The following is a 24440-nucleotide window of genomic DNA, read 5'->3' as shown; positions in this document are numbered from 1 at the left end:
CAATACATTTAAACATTGTCTAATAGGAAAGTTATTCCTGTACAGTTTAGTCTAATAATTGAAATCATGCTTCTTGCCCAAACAATATCCTCATTGTCACTTTTGTCAAAAAGATTAGGCATTGTTTATTTATCTGCTGCAAGCTAAATGAAACCAGCTGTACCAATGAACCAGAGTCGAATGCCTTGCATTCTTCTTCCAAAGGAAGTCAGGGCTGAATCTGCAATTTGAATAGACTTCAGGGTTTTTAAAAATAAAATTAGCAGATGTTGTGGTGGGTGCGCTGTTATCCTCCCTGGACTAGGTGAAGATAAGAACTCTATTTTTTCAACTTTCATCTATAATCAAGGAGCATCAGATCTGAAAATCACATGGAGCAAACTCCATTGGCTTTTTTTTAAAAAATCCAGTTTCTCTCATTGTACGTTGTATTGCTGTATTTGAGCATTAAATTACAAAGCTAACACTGATTGTATTATCATACTATGATGCCATTTTCATATCCTATGACTAATAGTGTGGTTACAGGCTTGGTCTTTGAAGTGTGCTGTGATAATAAACTTTGGCCCAAGGACCCACAGTCTAAGCGAAATCAGAGCAGACCTAATGAGAAGCAGAGACTGAGCCTCGGGAGCATCCTGCAGCAGAGCTTATAAAACGTAATCAGATTTGCCTCTGTTTTGTTCCGAGTTCCCATTTGTGGGTAAGTAACCTCTCAGGACACTAGAAGTCAGCATGACAGTCCAGGTGTCAACACTTAGGACTGAAACTTCAGTGAAGCAGGAGTCCAGAGTTTTCCATCTGGGGATTTCTGATTTACAGAATTCTTCAAACTCCTCCTGATAGTGTTTCAATGGAGTTGACCCCCAGGGCAAGCAATAAGAGCCACCTCTTTAATCTCACATATTCTGAAAAAGTAGTTAACTGCCACTGCCTTTCTTCTTGCTGCTGCTTGTTTTAATTAACAGCATTTCTTCCCCCTACTTCTCCTGGGGCTTTGAAGAGCTCTTTGAAATGTATTTAGTATATTTCAGTCTTGGTTTGGCGTAGTCTCTCAATTTATTAGGTCGTTTAATTCAAGTTCAATTATTCAGCACAAATTGGCAGAATGAAATGCTAAAAGAAGATTGGCACTTTCAGTCACATAAATCTCATGTTACATAAAGTGAGCAAATTCCTCCATTGTTCTTATTGACCTCTGAGATAACAATTTACGGCTGGCACACACCAGTGTGGGCAGGCTTCTCTGTTGAGCAATCTCCCACAGGAGTAAGGCTTTGGCATCTTGCTCAACAGTGAAACTGAAGATAAGCAGAAAAAATGACCAGAAATCAGGACCATCTGTGGAATGACTTAGTCTGAGGAGGTCCAATACTCTAAGTCCAGAGATGGAACAAAGAGCAAGGTTTTTCTTTCCCTAAATGACATTAGAAGTAGGAGAAAATCGAAAGCAAGCAGCTACAGCCTCACATCCCCGCTAGATGAAGGAAAACCAGACTGTCCCAGGCAAGAGCAAAGGTTCATAGCTTCTCACCACTTTGGTGCAGAAATCTGGGGGAACTTGGGCGTCAGGGAGGGACTTGAGCACGCCCCACCAGCAGATCCCAGGGCACAGAGGAGCACAGGAGTCCCAGCACGTCTCAAGTTTGGAAGTTGAGGTGGCTGGCGGTCACAGCTGTCACAGCCAGGCATTCGTGGGTGCTCAGCCATGAACAACCCACCAACCCTGCCAAATTATACTGTTTAAAGCCAAGTCCACTTTAACACTCAAACATAACACTTTTGCTTAGGCAAAATTTGCAAAATAATCAAAATGAATCAGCTTGTTTTTACTTTAAGGCCCTCAGGCTTTAACACATTTAGTGGAGAGTCTAGTAACAAAGGGTGAAAATTTGATTACATGTGCTTGGAGAACCAAGCCCCAAAAGGGAACTGTCCCAAGGAGTCCTACTAAGACACACAGTGACAGGAAGGCTTGACTTAAAAGCACATGAGGCTGTGAATTCAATCAGTCACCACTGGAGAGAATATACTTAAAATACTTTAGTCAACATCATCCTCTCTTCTTTCCTCTTGAAATTCCACACCGTTTTACCCAGGGCCTTTCTTACTGAGTTATGGTTAGAGAGAGTATAGTACATCCTAACTTACATAGTTACTTATGTATATGGACCACCTTCCTTCAAGATTGTTAAGTTTCCCAAGGGCAGAATCAGCATCTGAGTTACCTCTTTTTCACCTATAGCATAGAAAAGGCATAAAAATGAAATAACTAAACACTCATCATTAGTTGAATAAACTCAAAAAATGTTAATAAGTCTTTTAATGTACAAAAGTCCCTGGGAAACTGAGAAGTAAAAAGATGATTTCAAGGTGCTTAATTAAAGACATTTTAAAATGCCACATGTTTAAAAATGCAAAATATTATATAATGCATGATTTTTTTTAATCCTATATTAAATGCTACAGGGATTTAGAAGAGAGAACATAATCAGGAAACCAAATTAGGATACAGATCAGTAGTCAGAATGATGATAAACTACCTCCCTTTCCCAAACATAAACACATACAGAAGCACAAAGAAAGTATTAAGAAGCTGGAGAACATCGGTTAAAAAAAATCTCTACTCAAACATGAAAATGTGAGAAGTTCAAATCATTTAAAAATAAAAATAAAAAGACGTTTTTGAGTGTGTTGTCTGTTGATGTGGTTGCAGATAACCAGCCACATTCTTTAGAATCAAGTTCATTACCAAGGAGGCTACATAGTGGTATAGGAATCTTGGTTAACTTCTCCCCAACCTATGTGTCCCTACAGGAATAAGAAACCCAAGAGAATTCAAAATAATAAAAAGTCTTTCTATTCCATCTCAAGTTTCTAAATTACGGCTAACAGCAACCATACCAAAATCAACAATTACACAAACCTCTTGATGCGGGGGCATACCCTTTGCTTATATTACTTAAAGAAGAACCATGAAATAAAAAATGGCTTACATAGACCATAAGTAGGAAAAGAAAAACATTGTCATGAACGCAATGCCAATTTAGTGATGTTTGAAATTAATAAGTATAATGGATTGAATTGTATCCTCCAAAAAGATATGTCGAAGTTCTAATGCCTAATACCTTAGAATGTGACATTATTTGGAAATAGGGTCTTTACAGAAGTAATCAAGTTAAAATGAGGTCAGTAGGGTAGGCCCTAATCCAATATGATGTGTCCTTATAAAAAGGGGAAATTTAGACATAGAGACAGACACACCAAGAGAACATCATGTGAACATGAAGGCAGAGATCAGGATGACGCATCTACAAGCCAGGAATACCAAAGATTGCCAGCACACAGAAACCAGGAGAGAGGCATGGAACAGATTCTCCCTTCCAGAGCCAATCCTCAGAAGGAACCAGCTCTGCCAACACCTTGGTCTTACATCTAGCCTCCAGAACTGTGAGACAATAAATTTCTGGGGTTTAAGCCACCCAGTCTGAGGCATTTTGTTTCAGCACCCCCAACAAACTAATACAATGAGGTTCATGGAAAAATTCAAACTTGACACCTGTAAATCAACACATATATATAAACTGCTCACCAACTGAAAATTAGTGGGATCTCTACAAATTCCAGGCAGCTTTATTGCAAGATAATAATAGCTGCTCTTGGGGAAGATGATAGAGATAATCTGTAAAGATGGAGGCAGGGATGCAGACATCTATGGGAGAGAGGTGAGGAATACTGGAACGGGGCTCCCAATATTTAGGTGGCTCTTTAAATTATGTGGCACTTCAGGGGACCCACCAGACAAACTCAGTCCTCAAGTGTTGCTAAATGGCACGTAACTGTTGTTCTTTGGCCCAACCTTGCCACCATAAGGCAAGCAAGCAAGCACAGGTAACCCGTCATCTCTTAAAGCAGGTGAGTAATCAATGGCTTTCATGTCCAGATGGAGGAAATTAAATACTACATGTGACCAGAAGGTTTGAAAATGCTTGAGAAGTGCTGACAAGATACATTTAGACCTGCTGGAGTGAAAAGTATTAACTGTCCAGAACTATCCTTTTCAAGGATTGCAGGTACTTGAAAGGCAGTCTTTCTTTTATTCAGGCATAATAAACAGAAAATTTTTCAACTATCTCCATGATTTTGACATAAATCTTAAATGTAAGCATTAAATAGAGTTATTAAATTGCATTTGGAAATCAGCTGAGCACATCTTTTGTGGGAATGTACTTCAAAGTGATTGGTTTGTTTCCTTATAATGAAATAGTATGTTTGCTTCTGTTTGATTTACAATTAAAACAAGTCAGACCATATGTGAGAATTATCTGGAATATTCAACGAAGATCAAGTCTTTCCAAAGAAGGCCTTAATCAGTGGAAGCAGTACAGTGTAATGGTAGGAAGAGAATAGCTTCAAACCAGATAGACACGAGCCAAAACAAGCTTTGCCACTAACCACTTGCACGAACTTGGACAAGTGGCCAAACATCTTAAGCACCAAGATTCCTAGTCCAAGGGAGATGATAATAAAAGGATCTTCTTATAGGGTGAGTGAGGAATAAATGAGACAACGGATACACCATATTTTATACAAAACAAATGCTTAATCCAGTGCAGTTATTTTCATATTACTAACATTAAAGGTACAAGTAATTTTTATACAGTGAAGTACTAACTAGTTTTCTTTCGGAAACAATATAAAAACTTCAAACACAACCATTATTGAAATTAACTCAACTATTTAGATCATTACCATGATGTTCCATAATGCTCAAGCAATATAGTAAAGTCACTAACAGTGCTCTAGATTTTGTTTTGCTTTTTATTCTTTATCATGTTTATTGTTCATTCCAATTTTGACAAAAGACCTTTTTCTTTTTTTTTTTTTTGCAAATATCTAAGATCTCAAAATTAGTACTACTAGTTTTGACTTACAGCATTTCTTCATTTCCTTACTTATAGATCTTCCTTTATCAGGAATATTCCTTCATCTTCTTGACTTAAAAACGATGAACAAACATTTAAGACTACATTCCAGAAAAGCCAAAGATTAACTAAATCAACACATAGTCAAAATTTCCAATTATGTTTCCGTTTAGAATGATTCTTCAGAGAATTTTCTTCTATATCTTTTTATTTAATTACTCAGCTTAGAATTTCCTATCTTGTATAATGACTTAAAAAAGAGACAAAAACAGGGATAGGGTAGAAAATTATTTTTCAACATTATTTGGTAATGCTATAATGACAAGGTAAAACAAGGCTTGCGTCTCCTGAAGTTAGTTCAGAAACAGCATTAAGTTTTCTCCAAGCTACACGTCACTGAATACACTAACTCTGTGCTCTTAATAAGGGAGAGGGAGGCAGTCTATCAGAAACATATGGGAGCAAGCCTTTTAAGAATCCAAATCTGGGGCTGGCCCCGTGGCCGAGTGGTTAAGTTCGCGCGCTCCGCTGCAGGCGGCCCAGTGTTTCGTCGGTTCGAATCCTGGGCGCGGACATGGCACTGCTCGTCAGACCACGCTGAGGCAGCGTCCCACATGCCACAACTAGAGGAACCCACAACGAAGAATACACAACTATGTACCGGGGGGCTTTGGGGAGAAAAAGGAAAAAATAAAATCTTTAAAAAAAAAAAAAAAAAAAAAAAAAGAATCCAAATCTGTTCCCTGACCCCCAGACAGCATGGGGGGAAGAGGATAAACAGGGAAAGAGCTGTTGTTCTATGTGGAAATATATGCAGCATGATGCCAAAGCAAACGGGTGGGAAGAAAGAAAGAGTCTGCAGTTTTTAAATTAAGTGACTTCTGAAAGATGGAGTAAAAAAGCTCAATTTAAAAAGACATAAGAATGGCCGATATATTTGGCTTCGTCAAATCAGAACTCTTATTCTTAAGCAAATACTAAACTTCCATGAGAAATTAATCATATTATTCACCTAGAAACGAGTTTGAGGTTTCTGACTCCAAAGAGAAAGAGAAAACAAAGTTGCAGGGAGGGGTAGGACACAAACGATAAATTCAACAAATCTGCAAAATTGTTTGCTAGCAGGGAAACCAACTCTACTGACTTCTACACTTCTTAAAAAACAACAAAAAAAAACCTGAAGAGGGATATCTAATGCATATTAAATGAGAATTATTTAAATATACTGTTACATGGTATTAAGAGAGCAGCTAGATTTTCCACATGAAATATTCAAAAATTGATGAACTTACTTGCTTTTCCCTTTGTATACTGTAGCATAAGATCCTTCCCCCAGTTTTTCCAGTTTTTCATATGAGTCAGCTTTTCCAAATTTGGGACTTGTCGGCTAAAAGTGGAACAGAGGGTAAACAAAACAGTTTGTATCAAACTAATTAAGAATAACCCAATTTTGCTGAAAATGTACAGATTCTCTGCCACTTTTGAAATAACTCTTTCCTAACATAAGAATGTTTATTTTAAAAAATGTCATAAATATTCAGGGTATAAAACTCAAAGGCAAAGGAACACAGCGTAGAAGTGTAAATTTACCCATAATCTAACCAACAAGAGGGAACCACGTTAATATTTTGATGCCTCTTCCTCCAGTGCTATCTGTATGCTGACAATTGGCTTTTTACATGAATGGGACTACATTATACATACTGTTTATAACCTGGTTTTTTTCACTCAATATGTTATGAATATTTTCCACGTTATTATATAATCTTCTAAATTAGGGCCTGGCAAATTGAGTCTACTACTTGTTTTTGTACATCCCATAAGCTTAGGAAGCTTTTTATTTTTTTAATGGAGGGTGGTGTCAAAAGAAGAATAATATTTCATAGCATGTGAAAATTATATGAAAATCAAATTATAGGGTCCATAAAGTTTACCGGAACACAGTCACACTCATTCATTTACATATCGTCTTACAACTTCCATGCTACAACAGAGCAGTAGTTGCAACAGAAATCATATGGCCAACAAAGCTGAAAATATTCACTATCCAACGCCTGTTGTAAATCACGACTGTATAAAATTCAGTCATATAAAGGTAATCCTCCAATATCTTCTAGCGATAATGCAAACAGATTATCAAAGCTATCTCATTCAGATACCACTAATTAATACAAAAAGAACTCTCATATCTACATAAACCAATCCTTAAGGCTTAGCTGCAACAAAATAACTCTCTTTCAGAAATGGCACATCTCATCATGACCATAAAAGTGCTAAGAGTGATCTTACCACTCCTGCTGTGCTCAACTCCCACCCCAACTTTCACCAGAGTAAGAAAAGGGGGCATTGTGCTCCATGGGGACAAATTATCCATTATTTTAATGTCACTCTAAAATGGTAATACTAAAACATATTAGAAAATGATAATAATACAAAGAATTAAATGCATCTGAGAGAAGCATAATGAGGAGACAAAGGAATACTTTCCAAGCAAGGGAACAGGACAAAACCCCTGAAAAACGACTAAATGAAACAGAAACAAGCAACCTACTCGACAGAGTTCAAACAAAATATCATAAGGATGCTCACAGATATTGGGAGAAGAACTGATGAACACAGTGAGCTCATCAGCAAAGAACTGGAAGATATAAAAAAAAATTAGAAATGAAGAATACAATACTGGAATTGAGAAATTCACTAGAGGGACTCAATAGCAGAGTAGAGGATGCACAAGAAGCGATCAGTGAGCTAGATGAAAGACTAGAGGAAATCACCCAAGCAGAACAGAAAAAAGAAAAAAGAATTAGACAGAATGAGAACAGTCTAAGGGAACTCTGGGACAATATCAAGTGTGCTAACATTCAGATTATAGGTGTCCCAGAAAGAGAAGAGAAAGACAAAGGGGCAGAAAATTTATTCCAAGAAATAATAGATGAAAATTTTCCTAACCTGAGGAAGAAAACAGATGTCCAAGTTCAGGAAGCACAGAGAGCTCCAAACAAGATAAGCCCAAAGAGGCCTACACCAAGACATATTATAATTAAAGTGGCCAAAATTAAAGATAAACAGAGAATCCTAAAAGCAGCAAGAGAAAGGCCACAAGTGACATACAAAGGGAAGCCCATAAGGCTATCAGTGGACTTCTCAGCCAAGACCCTACGGGCAAGAAGAGAATGGCACGATGTATTTAAAGTGCTAAAATAAAAAAACCTACAGCCAAGAATATTCTATCCATCAGGTTGTCATTCAGAATGGAAGGAGAGATAAAGAGCTTCCAAGACAGGCAAAAATTAAAGGAGTTTATCACCAAGAAACCAATTCTTCAAGGAATGAAGGGACTTACTTAAGTGGGAAAGCAATGACCACAAACAGAGATAAAAAAAAATTATCATAAAAACAAAACAACAAAAAAATCAGGCAATAAAATCACTTGTAAAGGTAAAAATATAGTAAAAGTAGCAGATCAACTATCTGTGAAGATAATATGAAGGTTAAAACACAAATGTACTAAAATCACCTATTTCAATGATAAGAGGGTAATGGATAGACACACACTAAACAACAGACTATATATATTTGAAAAACATATAATGTGGGAGGAGGGGAGTGTAAAAGTACAGTTTTTAGAAAGAGGTCAAGCTAAAGAGTCTATCAACTCAATATAGACTGTTATATAGAGAGAGAATATTAAATAGGATCCTCATGGTAATCACAAATCAGAAACCTATAATAAGCAAGCAAAAAAGTAAGACAAAAGAAATCAAACATATTACTAAAGAAAGCCATCAAACCACAAGGGAAGAGAGCAAGAGAAAAAGAAAGGAACAGAGAAGAACTACTAAAACAACCAGGAAAAAAAAGTAACAAAATGGCAATAAATGCATATTTATCAATAGCTACTTTAAATGTCAATGGACTAAAGGCTCCAATCAAATGCCATAGGGTGGCCAAGTGGATAAAAAAACAAGATCCATGTATATGCTGCATACAAGAGACACATTTCAGACCTAAAGACACTCAAAAACTGAAAGTGAAAGGATGGAAAAAGATATTCTATGCAAATGGCAAAGAAAAGGAAGCGGGGTTAGCAATACTTACATCAGACAAAATGGACGTTAAAACAAAAACTGTAACAAGAGACAAAGATGGGCACTACATAATGATAAAGGGAACAATCCAACAAGAAAATATAACACTTGTAAATATCTATGCAGCCAACATAGGAGCACCTAAATATACAAAGCAATTATTAACAGACATAAGAGGAGAAATAGACAGTAACACAATAAAAGTAAGGGACTTTAACACTCCACTTACACCAATGGATAGATCATCCAAACAGAAGATCAATAAGGAAACACTGGCCTTAAAGGACACAATAGACCAGATGGACTTAGTAGATATATACAGAACATTCCATCCAAAAACCACAGAACACACATTCTTTCTAAATGCCCATGGAACATTCTCCAGGATTGATCACATATTAGGCCACAAAACAAGTCTCAATAAATTTAAGAGGATCAAAATAATATGCATCTCTTCTGACAACAAAGGTATGAAACTAGAAATCAACTACAGGAAGAAAACCAGAAAAGCCACAAAAATGTGGAGATTAAACAAAATGTTACTGAACAACGATTGAGTCAATGAAGAAATCAAAGGAGAAATCAAAAAATTCCTGGAGACAAATGAAAATACGACATGCCAAAAATACAGCAAAAGCGTTCTAAGAAGGAAGTTTATAGCAACTCAGGCCTACCCCAACAAGAAGAAAATCCCAAATAAACAATCTAAAGGCACATCCAAAGGTACTGGAAAAAGAACAACAAACAAAGCCCAAAATCAGCAGAAGGAAGGAAATAATAAAAATCAGAGCAGAAATAAAAGAAATAGAGACTAAGAAAACAATAGAAAAAATGAATGAAACCAAGAGCTGGTTCTTTGAAAAGATAAACAAAATTGACAAACCCTTAGCTAGATTCACCAAGAAAAAAAGAGAGAAGGCTCAAATAAATAAAATCAGAAATGAAAGAGGAGAGATTACAATGGACACCTCAGAAATACAAAAGATAATAAGAGAATACTATGAAAAGCTATATGCCAACAAATTCGATAATCTAGCAGAAATGGATAAATTCTTAGAAACACACAACCTTCCAAAACTGGACCAAGAAGAAGTAGAAAATTTGAATAGACTAACCACCAGTAAGGAGATCAAAACAGCAATAAAAATCTCCCAAAAAATAAAAGTCCAGGACCAGATGGCTTCCCTGGTGAATTCTACCAAACATTCAAAGAAGACCTAATATCTCTCCTTCTCAAACTCTTCCAAAAAATTGAAGAGGAGGGGAAGCTTCCTAACTCATTCTATGAAGCAAACATTATCCTGACACCAAAACCAGACAAGGACAACACAAAAAGAGAAAATTACAGGCCAATATCACTGAGGAACATCGGTGCAAAAATCGTCAACAAAACACTAGCAAGTCTAATACAACAATACATTAAAAAGATCATACATCAGGATCAAGTGGGTTTCATTCCAGGGACGCAGGATGGTTCAACATCCACAAATCTATCAACATGATACACCACATTAACAAAATGAAGAATAAAAATTGCATTGTTATCTCAATAGATGCAGAGAAAACATTTGACAAGATACGGCATCCATTTATGATAAAAACTCTAAATAAAATGGGTATAGTAGGAAAATACCTCAAAATAATAAAGCCATATATGAGAAACTCACAGCAAATATCGTTCTCAATGGAGAAAAACTGCAAGCTATCCCTTTAAGAACAGGAACCAGACAAGGATGCCCACTGTCACCTCTCTTATTTAACATAGTATTGGAAGTCCTAGCCAGAGCAATCAGGCAAGAAAAAGAAATAAAAGGGATCCAAACTGAAAAAGAAGAAGTGAAACTGTTACTCTTTGCAGACAACATGATTTTATATATAGAAAACCCTAAAGAATCGACTAAAAAACTTTTAGAAACAATAAAGGAATACAGTCCAGTCGCAGGATACAAAATCAACGTACAAAAATCAGTTGTGTTTCTACAAACTAACAATAAAGTAGCAGAAAGAGAAATTAAGAATACAATCACATTTACAATTGCAACAAAAAGAATAAAATACCTAGGAATAAACTTAACTAAAGAGGTGAAAGATCTGTACACTGAAAACTATAAAACATTGTTGAAAGAAATCGAAGAAGACACAAAGAAATGGAAAGATATTCCGTGCTCTTGGATTGGAAGAATTAACATTGTTAAAATGTCCATACTTCCTAAAGCAATCTATAGATTCAACGCAATTCCTATCAAAATTCCAACAACGTTTTTCACAGAAATGAAACAAAGAATCCTAAAATTTATATGGAACAACAAAAGACCCCGAATAGCCAAAGGAATCCCGAGAAAAAAGAACAAAGCTGGAGGTATCACACTCCTGGATTTCAAAATATACTACAAAGCCACAGTAACCAAAACAGCATGGTACTGGCACAAAAACAGACACACAGATCAATGGAACAGAATCGAGAGTGCAGAAATAAATCCGCACATCTATGGACAGCTAATATTCAATAAGGGAGCCAAGAACATACGACGGAAAAAGGAGACTCTCTTGAATAAATGGTGATGGGAAAACTGGACAGCCACACGCAAAAGAATGAAAGTAGACCATTCCCCTACACCATGCACAAAAATCAACTCAAAATGGATTAAAGACTTGAATGTAAGACCCAAAACCATGAAACTTCTAGTAGAAAACATAGGCAGTACGCTCTTTGACATTGGTCTTAGCAGCATATTTTCATGTACCATGTCTGACCGGGCAAGGGAAACAAAAGAAAAAAATTAACAAATGGGATTACATCAAACTAAAAACCTTCTGCACAGCAAAGGAAACCATCAACCAAACGAAAAGACAACCTAACAATTGGGAGAAGATATTTGCAAACCATATATCAGATAAGGGGTTAATATCCAAAATATACAAAGAACACACACAGCTCAACAACAAAAAAGCCAACAATCCAATTAAAAAATGGGCAAAAGATCTGAACAGGGATTTCTCTGAAGAAGATATATAGATGGCCAACAGGCATATGAAAAGATGTTCAACATCATTAGCTATCAGGGAAATGCAAATCAAAACTACAATGAGGTATCACCTCACTCCAGTCAGAATGGCTATAATTAACAAGACAGGAAACAACAAACGTTGGAGAGGGTGTGGAGAGAAGGGAACCCTTGTACACTGCTGGTGGGAGTGCCAACTGGTGCAGCCACCATGGAAAGCAGTATGGAGTATCCTCAGAAAATTAAACATAGATCTGCCATATGATCCAGCTATCCCACTGCTGGGTATTTATCCAAAGAACTTAAAAGCACAAAGGCATAAAGATACTTGCACCCCTATGTTCATTGCAGCATTATACACAATAGCCAAGATTTGGAAGCAACCTAGGTGCCCATCAAGGGACAAATGGATAAAGAAGATGTAGTATATAAACACAATGGAATACTACTCAGCCATAAGAAATGATGAAATCTAGCCATTTGTGACAACATGGATGGACCTTGAGAGTATTATGCTGAGTGAAATAAGCCAGAGGGAGAAAGTCAAATACCATATGCTCTCACTCATAAGTAGAAGACAAAAACAATGACAAACACACACACAGCAATGGAGACTGGATTGGTGGTTACCACAGGGGAAGGGGGGAGGGCAAAAGGGGTGATTGGGCTCACATGTGAGAGGATGGACTATAATTAGTTTTTCGGTGGTGAACATGATGTAATCTAAACAGAATTCGAAATATATTATGATTTACATCCGAAAGCTACATGATGTTATAATCCAATGTTACTGCAACTAAAAAATAAATACATAAATAAAATTAATAAAAATCAATAAAACAAAACAAAACAAAAAAGTTGCTAATGAACGCAGTACTTAGTAAGTAATCAACTTTAGACGTTACTTAGGGAAAGGACTTCTTGCAAAAAGTTTATAGAACACTATTATTAAGCATATTCTTTTGCACCACATATGAAAAACACAACATACCAGCAATGAATCTGACTCCCATTGTTTATAAGATTCTATGTGGCAAGTTAAGCACGTGCTTCTCACCTCCTTCTCACCCAAAATGCCATGTAGTGATTGAAAAGATATATTTCAAAACTAATAAATCAGAAACAGGAATGCAAAACAAAAAAGAGTGCCAATACCGAATCAGAAACTTTGAGGAATTCTGAAGATAGAAAGTAATCAAGGTCAAAACTTCAGAGAAAAGACTGGGGGAACCTAAAGCCCAACATGTAGGAGAAGACTGTTACAGAAAACAGAAGCAGGTGCCTCTAAGTAAACATGAGACTAATCAACACAGCTGAGCACGTGGTGTCCTCTCAAGCAAACTGTAGGGACATTTGCACAGAGGAGACAGCTGAGAATGTGGGTATTCGGGCTAGAGGGGCAGAGCAAGGACGGAAGTAGCTAACATCCAGAAAAAGAATGACATCCCCCCATCCCCAAGCTGTAATCCATGCCTTTCTCACACAATCATAGAGACAATTTACAGAAAACAGAATAAGGTGACAGCAATTCTCAAATAGAAACATGAGTATACAGACAAAAATCACAAATAATTTCAGGAAAATCAACACCTTGAAAGAGAAGCATAAAATTCAATGGGCAAATAAACTAAAACCCTGGTAAGAGAGTTGACATTGCAAAGGTAAAGAATAAGTTTGAATAAAAATAACTAGTATCTTCAGAGAGAATTGAGAAGATATTACATCCTTTAAAAAGAAACAAAGATTTACAGATTAAATATTTAATCAGTGAAATAAAACATTTAATGGGCACTGAATAAGAGAAAGGACATAGGTGAAAAAGTAATAAGTTCAATGTTTGAACAGAATTCTCCTAGAAAACTTTGAGGAGAGGTTGCACCTAAACAGAAAAACTATCCAACAAACATAATATTTTTATAGACAACAATGGCTGGAAAATAAAACAAGCAATATTTTCAGAATGAAAAGGGAAAATGATTTTGAGTCACTAATACTATACTCAAGATAGTTCCTCAAGTGAGATGGAAAAGCTGCAGTTTTACCACCTACAGAAAAAAATCTAGATATAAAATTCAATATTTTCTCAATATAAGACATAGTTGAAGTGATGGGGAAATGAAAGAAGGCAAGGAACAGTAGGAAAGGAGAAATAAAAGCATGTTGAGATTTACTGGATTGATCAGGACAAGGCTGCAGATACTGATTAACTCCAAATGCATAAGTTTTAGTATGTTTCTTAACTCTTAAAAATTAATCACTAGAATAATATACATAAGATGCACAAATCCCAAACGAATGGGGGGGGAAGGAATGGAAGAAAAAAATGCAAGGAAGAAGAGGAAAGAAGTTAAGGAGTGGGAGGTTAGAGGATGAAGGGTACTCAATAAGAAAGCATGCTAAGTAAAAAATCATAAAACAAAGAACTTAAGTCCAAACATATCAACGATTACAATGAACATAAATGAAGAAACTTCCTCTATTAATAGTAAATTCTCAGTTTGGAAAGAAAAAGAAAATCTAGCAATATGCTATTGTGAAGAGACACAATTAAAACAAAAGAGTAAATCTCAAAATGCGTAAGGAGAAAATATACCAAAAAAATTTTTTGCAAATAGCTTTGAAATGTATAAAACAACTGCTGGTAGCAATAAAATGAGAAATTATCAAATCCACAGTGATAATGAGAGACAAACATACATTGCTCTCACATCAACAGAGCAAGCAGATGACTAAGAAGTAAAGGATATATGGGCTTGACTATTAGAATTAACATTTTAGTATAATGTACATATTAATATATATTCTTTTGAAGTACACATTTAACATTCACAAAAATGTCCATAGATTAGGCCACAAAGAAAATCTCATTATTCAAAACTGCAGGATCATTTCAAATTACTTTTTCTGAATACAATGCAATATATTAGAAATTAAGAATAGAAGGAAAACTAAATAGTTTAGTCATACGGATTAAATAGAAAATCAAAATTGAAAATTCATAAATAAATATATGGCAATGAGGACATGACATTTTATCACCCATGAGATGCAGCAAAATCAATACGTAAAAGAAAATTTAAATATGTATGCACATATTAGAAAAGAAAAGAAGGTTGAAAGTAATATGATTTAGACATTTAATTGCAGCTAGAAAAGGAAAGACAAAGGACACAGTAGAAAGAGATTAATAAAGGAAATAGACCACTTATTCTTTTCTCCAAGAAACTTGTAAAGTACAAACGATGTGTTGAGTTGAATCAAGTAAAACTTAATGGAAAATTACATTCAAAATCGCCTGACTAGTCCTGTGTGGGTTATGTTCTCATGCATTTTTCATCACTGGGAAACAGCTTGTGAATGTCGCACTTTACCATCACCCTCCTGAGCCCAAGTTTTAAATAGAAATTTTAAAACCTATATTAAACTTCAGTATAAAATGATCTTCAATGGGGAAAATATTGTGTTCACAGTTCCACTCTAAATTATTTAAAATCAGAATGAGAAGTCTCTATGTTTGCTTTTGTGCTCCTTTAAGAATAAATCCAATCTAAGTTAAAGAAAAAAGCAGCAGAAAATTACCTCTTTACTCCTATTAGGAGATAAACTGCTAATGGGTATTTAGAGTAAGTACAAGACACAGTCATACAAAATTGGTAATAGAACAGGAAGCTAATACTTTCTCCTCCTGGAAAGGCACAAATAATTTTCTAAAAATGATATATTTCACTCTTCATGAACTGCCTTTTATATAATAGAGTTGATGTAATTGTTTTAAGACACAGACCATAATAAACTTACTACTTGAAGAAACTGAATTGAAAAAATTAGAGAAACAAGGAGAATATTCTTTTTTTAAAAAAAATCTCATTCGTCCACCAGAAAAATCAAGTAAGAGAAGATGCTAATGGCACACAGAGGTTTATTTATCTAATTAAATGGATTTGGATGAATTAACAGCCATGGTTATTCTATTAACACTGTGATGGCAGACAATTAATATTTTGCCACATTTAGTGGTAAAACAATGTTTTATGCCCTGTGAAGCCAATATGTATACATTGTGGAAATACACTGTAATTTTCAGATCAATCATGCTAGCTCTGTAGGAAGAATCACATATATGTAAAGCCTCTCTAAAAGTTGTTCTAGTCTACGAAAGAATGGGCCTACAGAATCGGCCATGTCTATGAGGTAGTCTGAGCTTTAAGAGTTAGATTCTTATGAAGTTGGACTCCTATTTTAAGTAAGCAGAAATGTTCCAATCTGTAACTACTATGCACATAAATAAAGAATCCACATGCCAAGTGTTTAAAGAGGCCAATAATAAAATCCTTCCTATCAAATGAGCAAACTAAGAATAATTCAGTAGGAGAGGTCCTATTTTGTTTGATAATTAAAGGTCAGGCGTTGGGTTTGCCTTTGTTTTCTTGCAACTTTATTAAATCATCATATTTAAATAAAGATGCTAGATCAGACCAATATGTAGTCAACCCTAACCATTACCTTTGGCTCTTTGATGTCACGTGCCTGATGGATGGGAAACAGCTTTATGGGGCAACTATTCTCTGCTTTATCTTTTCCCTACTTCGAGTGCAGGCTTGAGATAGCACTTAGGAGAATTGGAAATACAGAGAGCTAATCAGTAATGACTAACAGACACTAACTGCACAGAGAAGTAGAATTTGACGAGATGTTAATGCATTTTTTAACAGAATAAAAGTACAGAGAATCATCAACTGTCTGGACCAGTGGAGGGGAACATTGGCATGGATAATGAAAAAGTGAAGATAATATTCCAGCTGAACAGCGTTTGTCCCCCTGCCACGAAGGAGATGTTCCTGGCCCTTGCTAGCTCTGGTTCATTGTTTGTGCAATCAACAAAAACAACTAGCTAATATCAAATGTTTACTATGTGCCATGCTTTAAGCTTATCACTTTAAACACATTACCTAAATTTCATCCCTACAACACCACCCTGAGATTGGTTCTATTTGTGTCCCTATTTGAACATGAAGAATTTAAAGACTTGAGAAATAAAGTAACTCATCTAAGATCCTACAGCTAATGACAGAGCTAGAATTCAAACCAAGTTGACTGGAATCAAGAACCTACTTTCTTTACCACCACTACATTGGCAAAATCTTCCCATAGATCTTTCCCACCCAAATGGAGGAGATATCAAATTATGCTTAAGTCTGTCATCCACCGAAATTTCATTTCTAGAAACAAGGATGGCATTTTGAACTGCATTTTTCTAAACTTCATGAGTATATCTCAGTGTTCATTATAATGATTCCAAGATATGGCCATAAGAAAGTCCACGGTTTCATACTGAATTGATTGAAAATTGATTTCAGCCTACACACATAACCCCTTTCTTAAGAATGTTGATGACCTCTGAATTGCAAGAAAACTACAAGTAAGAATCACTGCTCTACTACATTATACTAAATTGTGAGAAGGGGTATGAGGGTAAGGTGGGAAGGATTCAATCAGAGCTATATGACCTCATCAAACAACAAGGATTTGAAGTGAAACCTGCCTTAGCTAATTTTTCCTCTGCCTTTGATCTCCAGAACAGGAACTATCACCTGCATTTCTAGTCCCATTAAATGTAGCCACACTAAGGTAATCCATAGTTGATGGGTAACATGGTTACAAAATAGATTTAGATGCCGGATAGAGGAATAGACCCAGGTACCACACGTGGTAACAACCTGACAAGGGGACTTGGTTCTACCTGGGAATTTCCTGTTCCCCACAAGAAGGAGGCAATGCCAAGTTGAGATCCTCAAGAATGAGCATCTGAGAACTGAAGTGGAACTCTTATTTTCAAGTTTGCAGCTTCCTCCCCTCTCTCCAGATGGGGCCTGCCTGTCACAGATGTAGATTTTTTGGTGAGGGAAGGAGGTAAATTTGGAGCAATTTGTGGAATGTATAGAGGAATTTAGTCTAAATATGAATTTCAGAAAATATGTTCTCTTTAAGCTCAGCTTATGATAGAAAGCTCAATGAAATCCCTTCTAAATTGAGCCAGCAAGACAGGTAGTCTCCTATAGTTCTAGCTATTGAAGAGCCCAGCTGGGTTGGAGTAGGTGGTAGGAAAAGGGGAGTGAAAGTTTGTCCTGTCAGTGATAGTATTAAACACTACCCAGGGACTAGGCCCAGGAGGAGAAGGCACTCAAAAAACGTCTGAAACAAAAAAAAAAAGAATCTGTCAAACATCTCTTGAAATACACCAATTTAAATAAAATAACGTTCTTTACACTTTGCCTGAATTTTAAAGTGCCACTGTATGGACAAAATCAGGAGGTATAGACGAGTGTGATGGTCACTGAGGTCAAGGTACTCTTGGTTTCTGAATTTCAGTCATGACTCCTAACAGACAATGACCAGTATGTGAACAGCATAGAGACACATACTCAGCTGAGAAGACTTGATATTGTACAATAGTGTCTACCACAGTATTTCCAGGAAACAAGAATGGCTTTCCTCACTAAAATAGGTGCTTCAATGCCACACTTCTATTCACTCTCCCTCCTTCTCAACTGTAGTCTTGGAGCCTATTCAAGATAACTAATACTTTCAAAGGAATAACAATAAAATAAAAATATGAAATTCATCCTGGTGGCCCTTAGGTAAACAGACTCCTTTGATGCTTATCAGCCTTTAAAAATCTTTAAGAATAATAAAACCTATGTTCATAAAACTCCCATGCCAGTGGGTATGAAATGATCAAACCCATACACTGTTGGACAGGATATAAAATGGTGCTACACAAGAAGTGTTACCACTTCCATTTCTGCCCAATGAGGAACACAAAGAAAGTAGTCTTTCCATGAAAAAGAGTATAAAAAAATACCCCTTCCCATCACAATATGGGAGAGAACAAAAAGGCAATAGGCAGAAACAACTAAAAATAAAACAGAATATTGTAGCATCATGCTAAAAGAGAAAAAGAAACCATTTTCAGCTTGAGAAGAAAAGAGCAAAGACATTTTCCAGGGCATACGGAATGTAAGCAAAAACTCCAAAAATGAAAAGAAAGCAAAGCAGTTTCCACACAAAGTAATATAAGTACACTGATATATAAGAAAGACACCCCAGGGTGGACCAGGAAAGGGCAAACCCAATAAGAAACTCAGGAAAGAGGATCTAAAAGAAGTTAACAATATAATAGGAGAGAAACAGTGGAAATTTCCAGTTAAACATGGTGACTTGAACAAAGTATTTCTCTCTCCCTCGCACTAATCTGTACTAAAATGATAATAGTTATAACTCATAAGAGCAAATAGAATGAATAAGGAGAAGATCGCAGACAAGATACAAACAAACATTTGGAGATGAGGAGGTCACTGGCTAGGACATTGACCACCGCGTGAACCAATAAGAAATGTCAACTCATGCTTCAGAATCCCAAAAACACGCAAGAATTGGAGGCTGACCTTCAAGGATGGGCTAAAACCAGAATGACTAGTTGGAGTGGGTTTAAAGACCAGGTCGTTTTCCCTAGACTCTCCCAGTCAGGTGCGTGCCTCTCCCTGATCCTGGCAGATGTTTATTCCCTGACGAGGCTGACCCAGAGAAGCTTAGAACTGGGACACCAGGAACAGTGGAAATCAGGATGAAGGGTCAGATTGAAAACAAAGCACCAGAAAGTGTGAATAGAAAACTAGGAGGCCCTGGCCCATTCTTAATCATCTCAGAATAACAGCAACAAGCCTTACATATCCTAAAAAATAGATGGGTAAATTTGCTTTGGAGGAATGACCGTAATTTGGAGATCAAGCAGTCCAGATTGGATTGGGACAATGGAGAGCCACAAAGACAGTCTCAGGGGGAGGAAGGGCTGCTGGACTCCTGATTCTGGTTTGTTTCAGAGGAGTTTTATAGTTTTATCAAATAGCTCAGGGCCTCAATCTGTGACTAAAATTCTATTGATTAATTATATTAATTATGAACGAGTGAAAAGAGGAGGCAATTATGATTAGGAAAATCAAAAAGTTACGCAAGGAAAGAAATTTAATCATAGTACACTATGTGGCCTCACTATGTACAGTATTTATATTATCATGAGACTGTAAATACTGTATATTAATTAAAGCCAAAAAGTAGGAGACATGTATTTGAGGACAGGAATATAACAGAGAAAATCCTCTCTTGATGTGTTCCTTTGTACACTGTAAATCAATAGTTATATCTAGAGGCTTTTTCAGATTCAGGCTTAATTCTGTTGGTGGTTTTCAGATACTTCCATCAGGACATCATGATGTCTGGCTGTCTCTCTTCTGCTGATGCTAGCAGATACTGATAATCATTGTCAAATGGTGATTCCTAAATCTATTATTCCTTCTTGATTTATTAGTGGGATTACTTTTAAAAGAGAATTTTCCCCTCATCAATGACTAGGTTACCATGAGGTGAATTTCATATAGGAATCACAGAAAATAAATGCTTAGTCATTTGCTTTATCAGTTTTCAACACTGATTCTTTGTTTTTATAAGAGTTTCTATTGGGTTTCGCATGTTAATTTTATAACCTGCTATTTGGCTAACTTCTCACATTGTTTGTAGTAGTTCCATTAATTCTTTAGGATTTTCGAGATATATCATCATAAATCTGAAAATAAAGATAAGTTTACCTCCTTCTAGCTTGCTTTCCTTATCTGTAGAAATGTTCTATTCCTGACTCTCTATCTTTCATAGCTTTGTATGGGATTCCAATTAATAATTTTTCTATTGGTTATTTTTACGTAAAATTAGTTTTTCAGTATTTTGAGGGGGATATGGACAAGATAGCTTTTAGAGCTTTATGGAACTTTTCTTTTCTCTGTTTTCATGAAGTGACAAAAATGACAATCTTGCACACATTGAGGTTTCCACATCTGTTTCACTCCAACACTTCTTACTGGACCTTCTCTTTCCTCTGCTCCTACTGATCCCATCCTGCACAGAAGTCTACTCCAGAACATTCTCTTCAGTGCAGGGCTTTGTCTGGGAAAGGTGCTTCAATTTGACATTCTAGAGAAGTCACAGGAGAAAGACCAGCAGACCACTCCAATATCAGTAGTCCATCTCATGGTCTCCTTGCACACATCCACTCACAGGAACCATCAAAGTCCCCTCCCAATTGCTGTTGTCCTAAGAATGGCAGGACGAGCCACCAGCATATACCTCATGGCAATTTGGGGGATTCCTGGCTCTGAGAGTAGTCACTAGTCCCCTTGCCTTAGCTGAGCTTCCTCCCTCACGCTTTCTGATATCACACAGTTCTAAAGCTGTTCATGGTTTGCTCCTCTCACTCCTGTTTTGAGCTTCACGGAGCTACCTTATCACCTATAATTGTTGCCGATAGTTGCTCTAATTATATGAGGGATTTCAAAACCTATGCCACCATCATCCTTCCAGAATCCTTTCTTATTTTTTTAGCTATATCCACGAATTACTTTAATAAAAATAAAACTTAACTTGAAAGAGAGAGAAATCAGAGTGCATCAGATAGACAAGCCTCAACCTTCCTTAATAAGCATTTTAATTAATTCCTTATTAAAAATTAAAAATATCAAAATCTCATTGTTATCATTATACTATGGTGTACACACTGACTCTTAAAACTATGTGACCCTTAATAGCAACAAGCACACCCAGCACCCAATCTTGGTTTCTAAGTACCATTTTCTAAATAAAAGGAACCAGGGCTCTTTGGAGAAATGGCTGATTCTAGGTCTGGGACTGGGAAAATACAATATAAAACCAAAAGCATCTTGTAGGACCACGAAGTAAGGAAGTGCTCAAAAACCAAAGGGATGAAGACACTTCAAAGGGACGTAGGAGGGGCCAGCCCCGTGGCTGAGTGATTAAGTTCACGCACTCCACTTCGGCGGCCCAGGGTTTCGCCGGTTCAGATCCTGGGTGCAGACATGGCACGGCTCCCCAAGCCAAGCTGGGGCAGCGTCCCACTTGTACAGCTAGAGGCATTCACAACTAGAGTATACAACTATGTACTGGGGGGCTTTAGGGAGAAGAGGAAAAAAAAAAGATTGGCAGCAGATGTTAAAAAAAAAAAAGACATAGGACCCAACCTAAAAGAGCTCCCAACGGCCAAAGCAGGAACAATTTGAGCAACAAAAGAAATAATGCACCAGTGTATAATAACTAGGATGCAGATAAAATATAGAATGACAAGTTAAATTTGAATATCAGATAAACAGTGAAAAATTTTTTAGTCTAAGTATGCCTCGTTGCAATATCTGAAATGCTGATCTCTATATATCATGTATAGGTTGACGTATACTAATAGTAAGTTAACTATATAGTAAAAAGAAATATAGGGGCCGGCCTGGTGGCACAGCAGTTAAGTGTGCACGTTCCACTTTGGCGGCCTGGGGTTCGCCGGTTCTGATCCCTAGGTGTGGACACGGCACCGCTTGGCAAGCCATGCTGTGGTAGGCGTCCCACATATAAAGTAGAGGAAGATGGGCACGGATGTTAGCTCAGGGCCAGTGTTCCTCAGCAAAAAGAGGAGGATTGGCAGCAGTTAGCTCAGGGCTTATCTTCCTCAAAATATATATATATATATATATATATATATATAATTCTTTGTCTATAACAGTAGGTTTAATCATTCTCAACAATTCCTTTCATTTCACCTAAATGATACTAAATCTAAAAGTTCTCCCAGGAGTTAGTGATGTATCTGTGACCTAGATGGACGCAATCTTGCAATCAAAGACAAGATTATGGAGGCCAGGTTGGGGAAAACCAGATAATCGATTCTCTTCACAAATGTTGCATTAACAATATTTATTTCTGCTTCATTAATACAAAATGAGTGCACAGGATTTGTGCACTGCCATATACTTTAATAAAATTGAAGTGTCAATATTCCTCTAGCAGTTATTTCTTGCCCTGTTTTGCCCTCATGGAATTTAATATTTAAAATTTGTGAAACAGAATGTATTTCTTAGCAAGATGACAGAATCAAAATTCTCTTATAGCATTCTCCTTTTACCTTTTACACTCTTAGAGCATCTATGTCAAAAAGTTCTTAGGTGTAGGTTAAATCTGAAAATTACTTAATTTCAAAACATAATTATAAGGGGTTTTTTAACATTGCTAAATGAAGGCCAGTCTTGGAAAAATGAGTTTCAGTAAAAATTTTACAGTCAAAAAGTAGCAATCACCTCAGAACATTGTACCTCCTTAGGTCAAAAGGCAAGACTTGCCTTGATATAGTTTGAGTTTAGAAAATTTCACTGTGATGAATAGCATTTCTCTTTAAAAAGAACAACTTCAATGCCTAGTTCGTAAATTTTAAAATATTTACACTGAAAACAAACTGGAATAAGACAAGTGAACAACTTTTAACATGCATTCTGAAATGAAATTCTTTGTGAATTTGCCAAATTCAAAAACTATCCTTACTGCCCACAAACACAGTAAAGTTCAATATCCTCTCTAAGATTTTGACATACTAAAGGATTTTTACATATAAATTCTTCTAACTGGAAACAACTAGAAAAAAATGATTTTTCCAAAAATAAGTTGAATCATGTCTCATTTGCTTGCTGGGTGCTTACGAATAAAGAGTCCATGTATAGTTTGTGCTCTCTCTCTCTTCCAAAACATCAAACCACCCTGGGAGAGAATGCATAATAATGCACTGATAAAGCCACCTGCCGTCTTCCAGCACAGCGTGCTGCCATTATGAGAGGGATCCTCTGGTTTACCCAGTGAGAAGGGAGAAGACTGCACTCACCGAGCTGGGGCTAGAGTGCCGCCTGACTTTTGGTGACTCTTTGCCGGTGGAGGAGGTCTTAAAGTTAATGCAAGCATTGTTCTCAGAATGCACCCTCTTCACTTGATTAGCTGGTTTCTCAAATGGGTCAAAAGTGCTCTGTGTCCTCTGAACCCTGACTTTTTTATCCTCAGGAATTGTGTCCAGGGGTTTGATCACTGAGTCCATTCCCTGGCAGTTCCGTGTAGACATCTTTGTGACACATATCTGGAAAAAAAAAGAAATTAAACTCAGAACTCTCCATTGAAACTTTCATATCACTAAACATGCTGATTTGATATTCTAGAACACATGCCAATTTAAATTTCAGGAAATACCCAAAAAGGCCACGTTCTAAAAGCCCTACCAGCTTAAACCACAATATGTAAAATTCCTTATAATCATTCTGCTTATACTCACTTAGGGCTGACACTAAAAAGGGACACTCTAGGCCTGGACTGCGATTGCCCTAAGGTAGTTCTTGAACTCCACCACATGTTTTACCAACTGACTGCAAGTGGGATTCTTCCTGAATCATTTAAAAAGTTGGAAAACTTGCCTTAATAAAAAATCAGTTGAGCTACATCAGATGGCCATTTTAACTGATGGGCATCACGTAAGCAGTTAACATGGCTAGAGAGAAAGA

General features: G+C 36.6%; 1 protein-coding gene across 6 annotated transcripts in view; it reads right to left on the bottom strand.

The window, feature by feature from the left end:
• Window positions 1–24440, bottom strand: part of CDK14 (cyclin dependent kinase 14) — a 549770-nt gene that overhangs the window by 397450 nt on the left and 127880 nt on the right. For all 6 annotated transcript variants that reach the window (XM_023639167.2, XM_070264492.1, XM_070264491.1 and 3 more), the window contains 2 exons: window positions 23777–24022; window positions 6218–6312 (listed from right to left, as the gene is read on the bottom strand). In XM_023639167.2, coding sequence (XP_023494935.1) covers window positions 6218–6312; window positions 23777–24022 — 341 coding nt within the window. The remainder of the gene's footprint in view (window positions 1–6217; window positions 6313–23776; window positions 24023–24440) is intronic.

This window comes from Equus caballus, chromosome 4 (assembly GCF_041296265.1).
Source record: "Equus caballus isolate H_3958 breed thoroughbred chromosome 4, TB-T2T, whole genome shotgun sequence".
In the NCBI taxonomy this organism is placed as follows: Eukaryota; Metazoa; Chordata; class Mammalia; order Perissodactyla; family Equidae; genus Equus; species Equus caballus.
The sequence above is the reverse complement of the archived record's forward strand: the minus strand, read 5'-3'. Positions and strand labels throughout refer to the sequence as shown.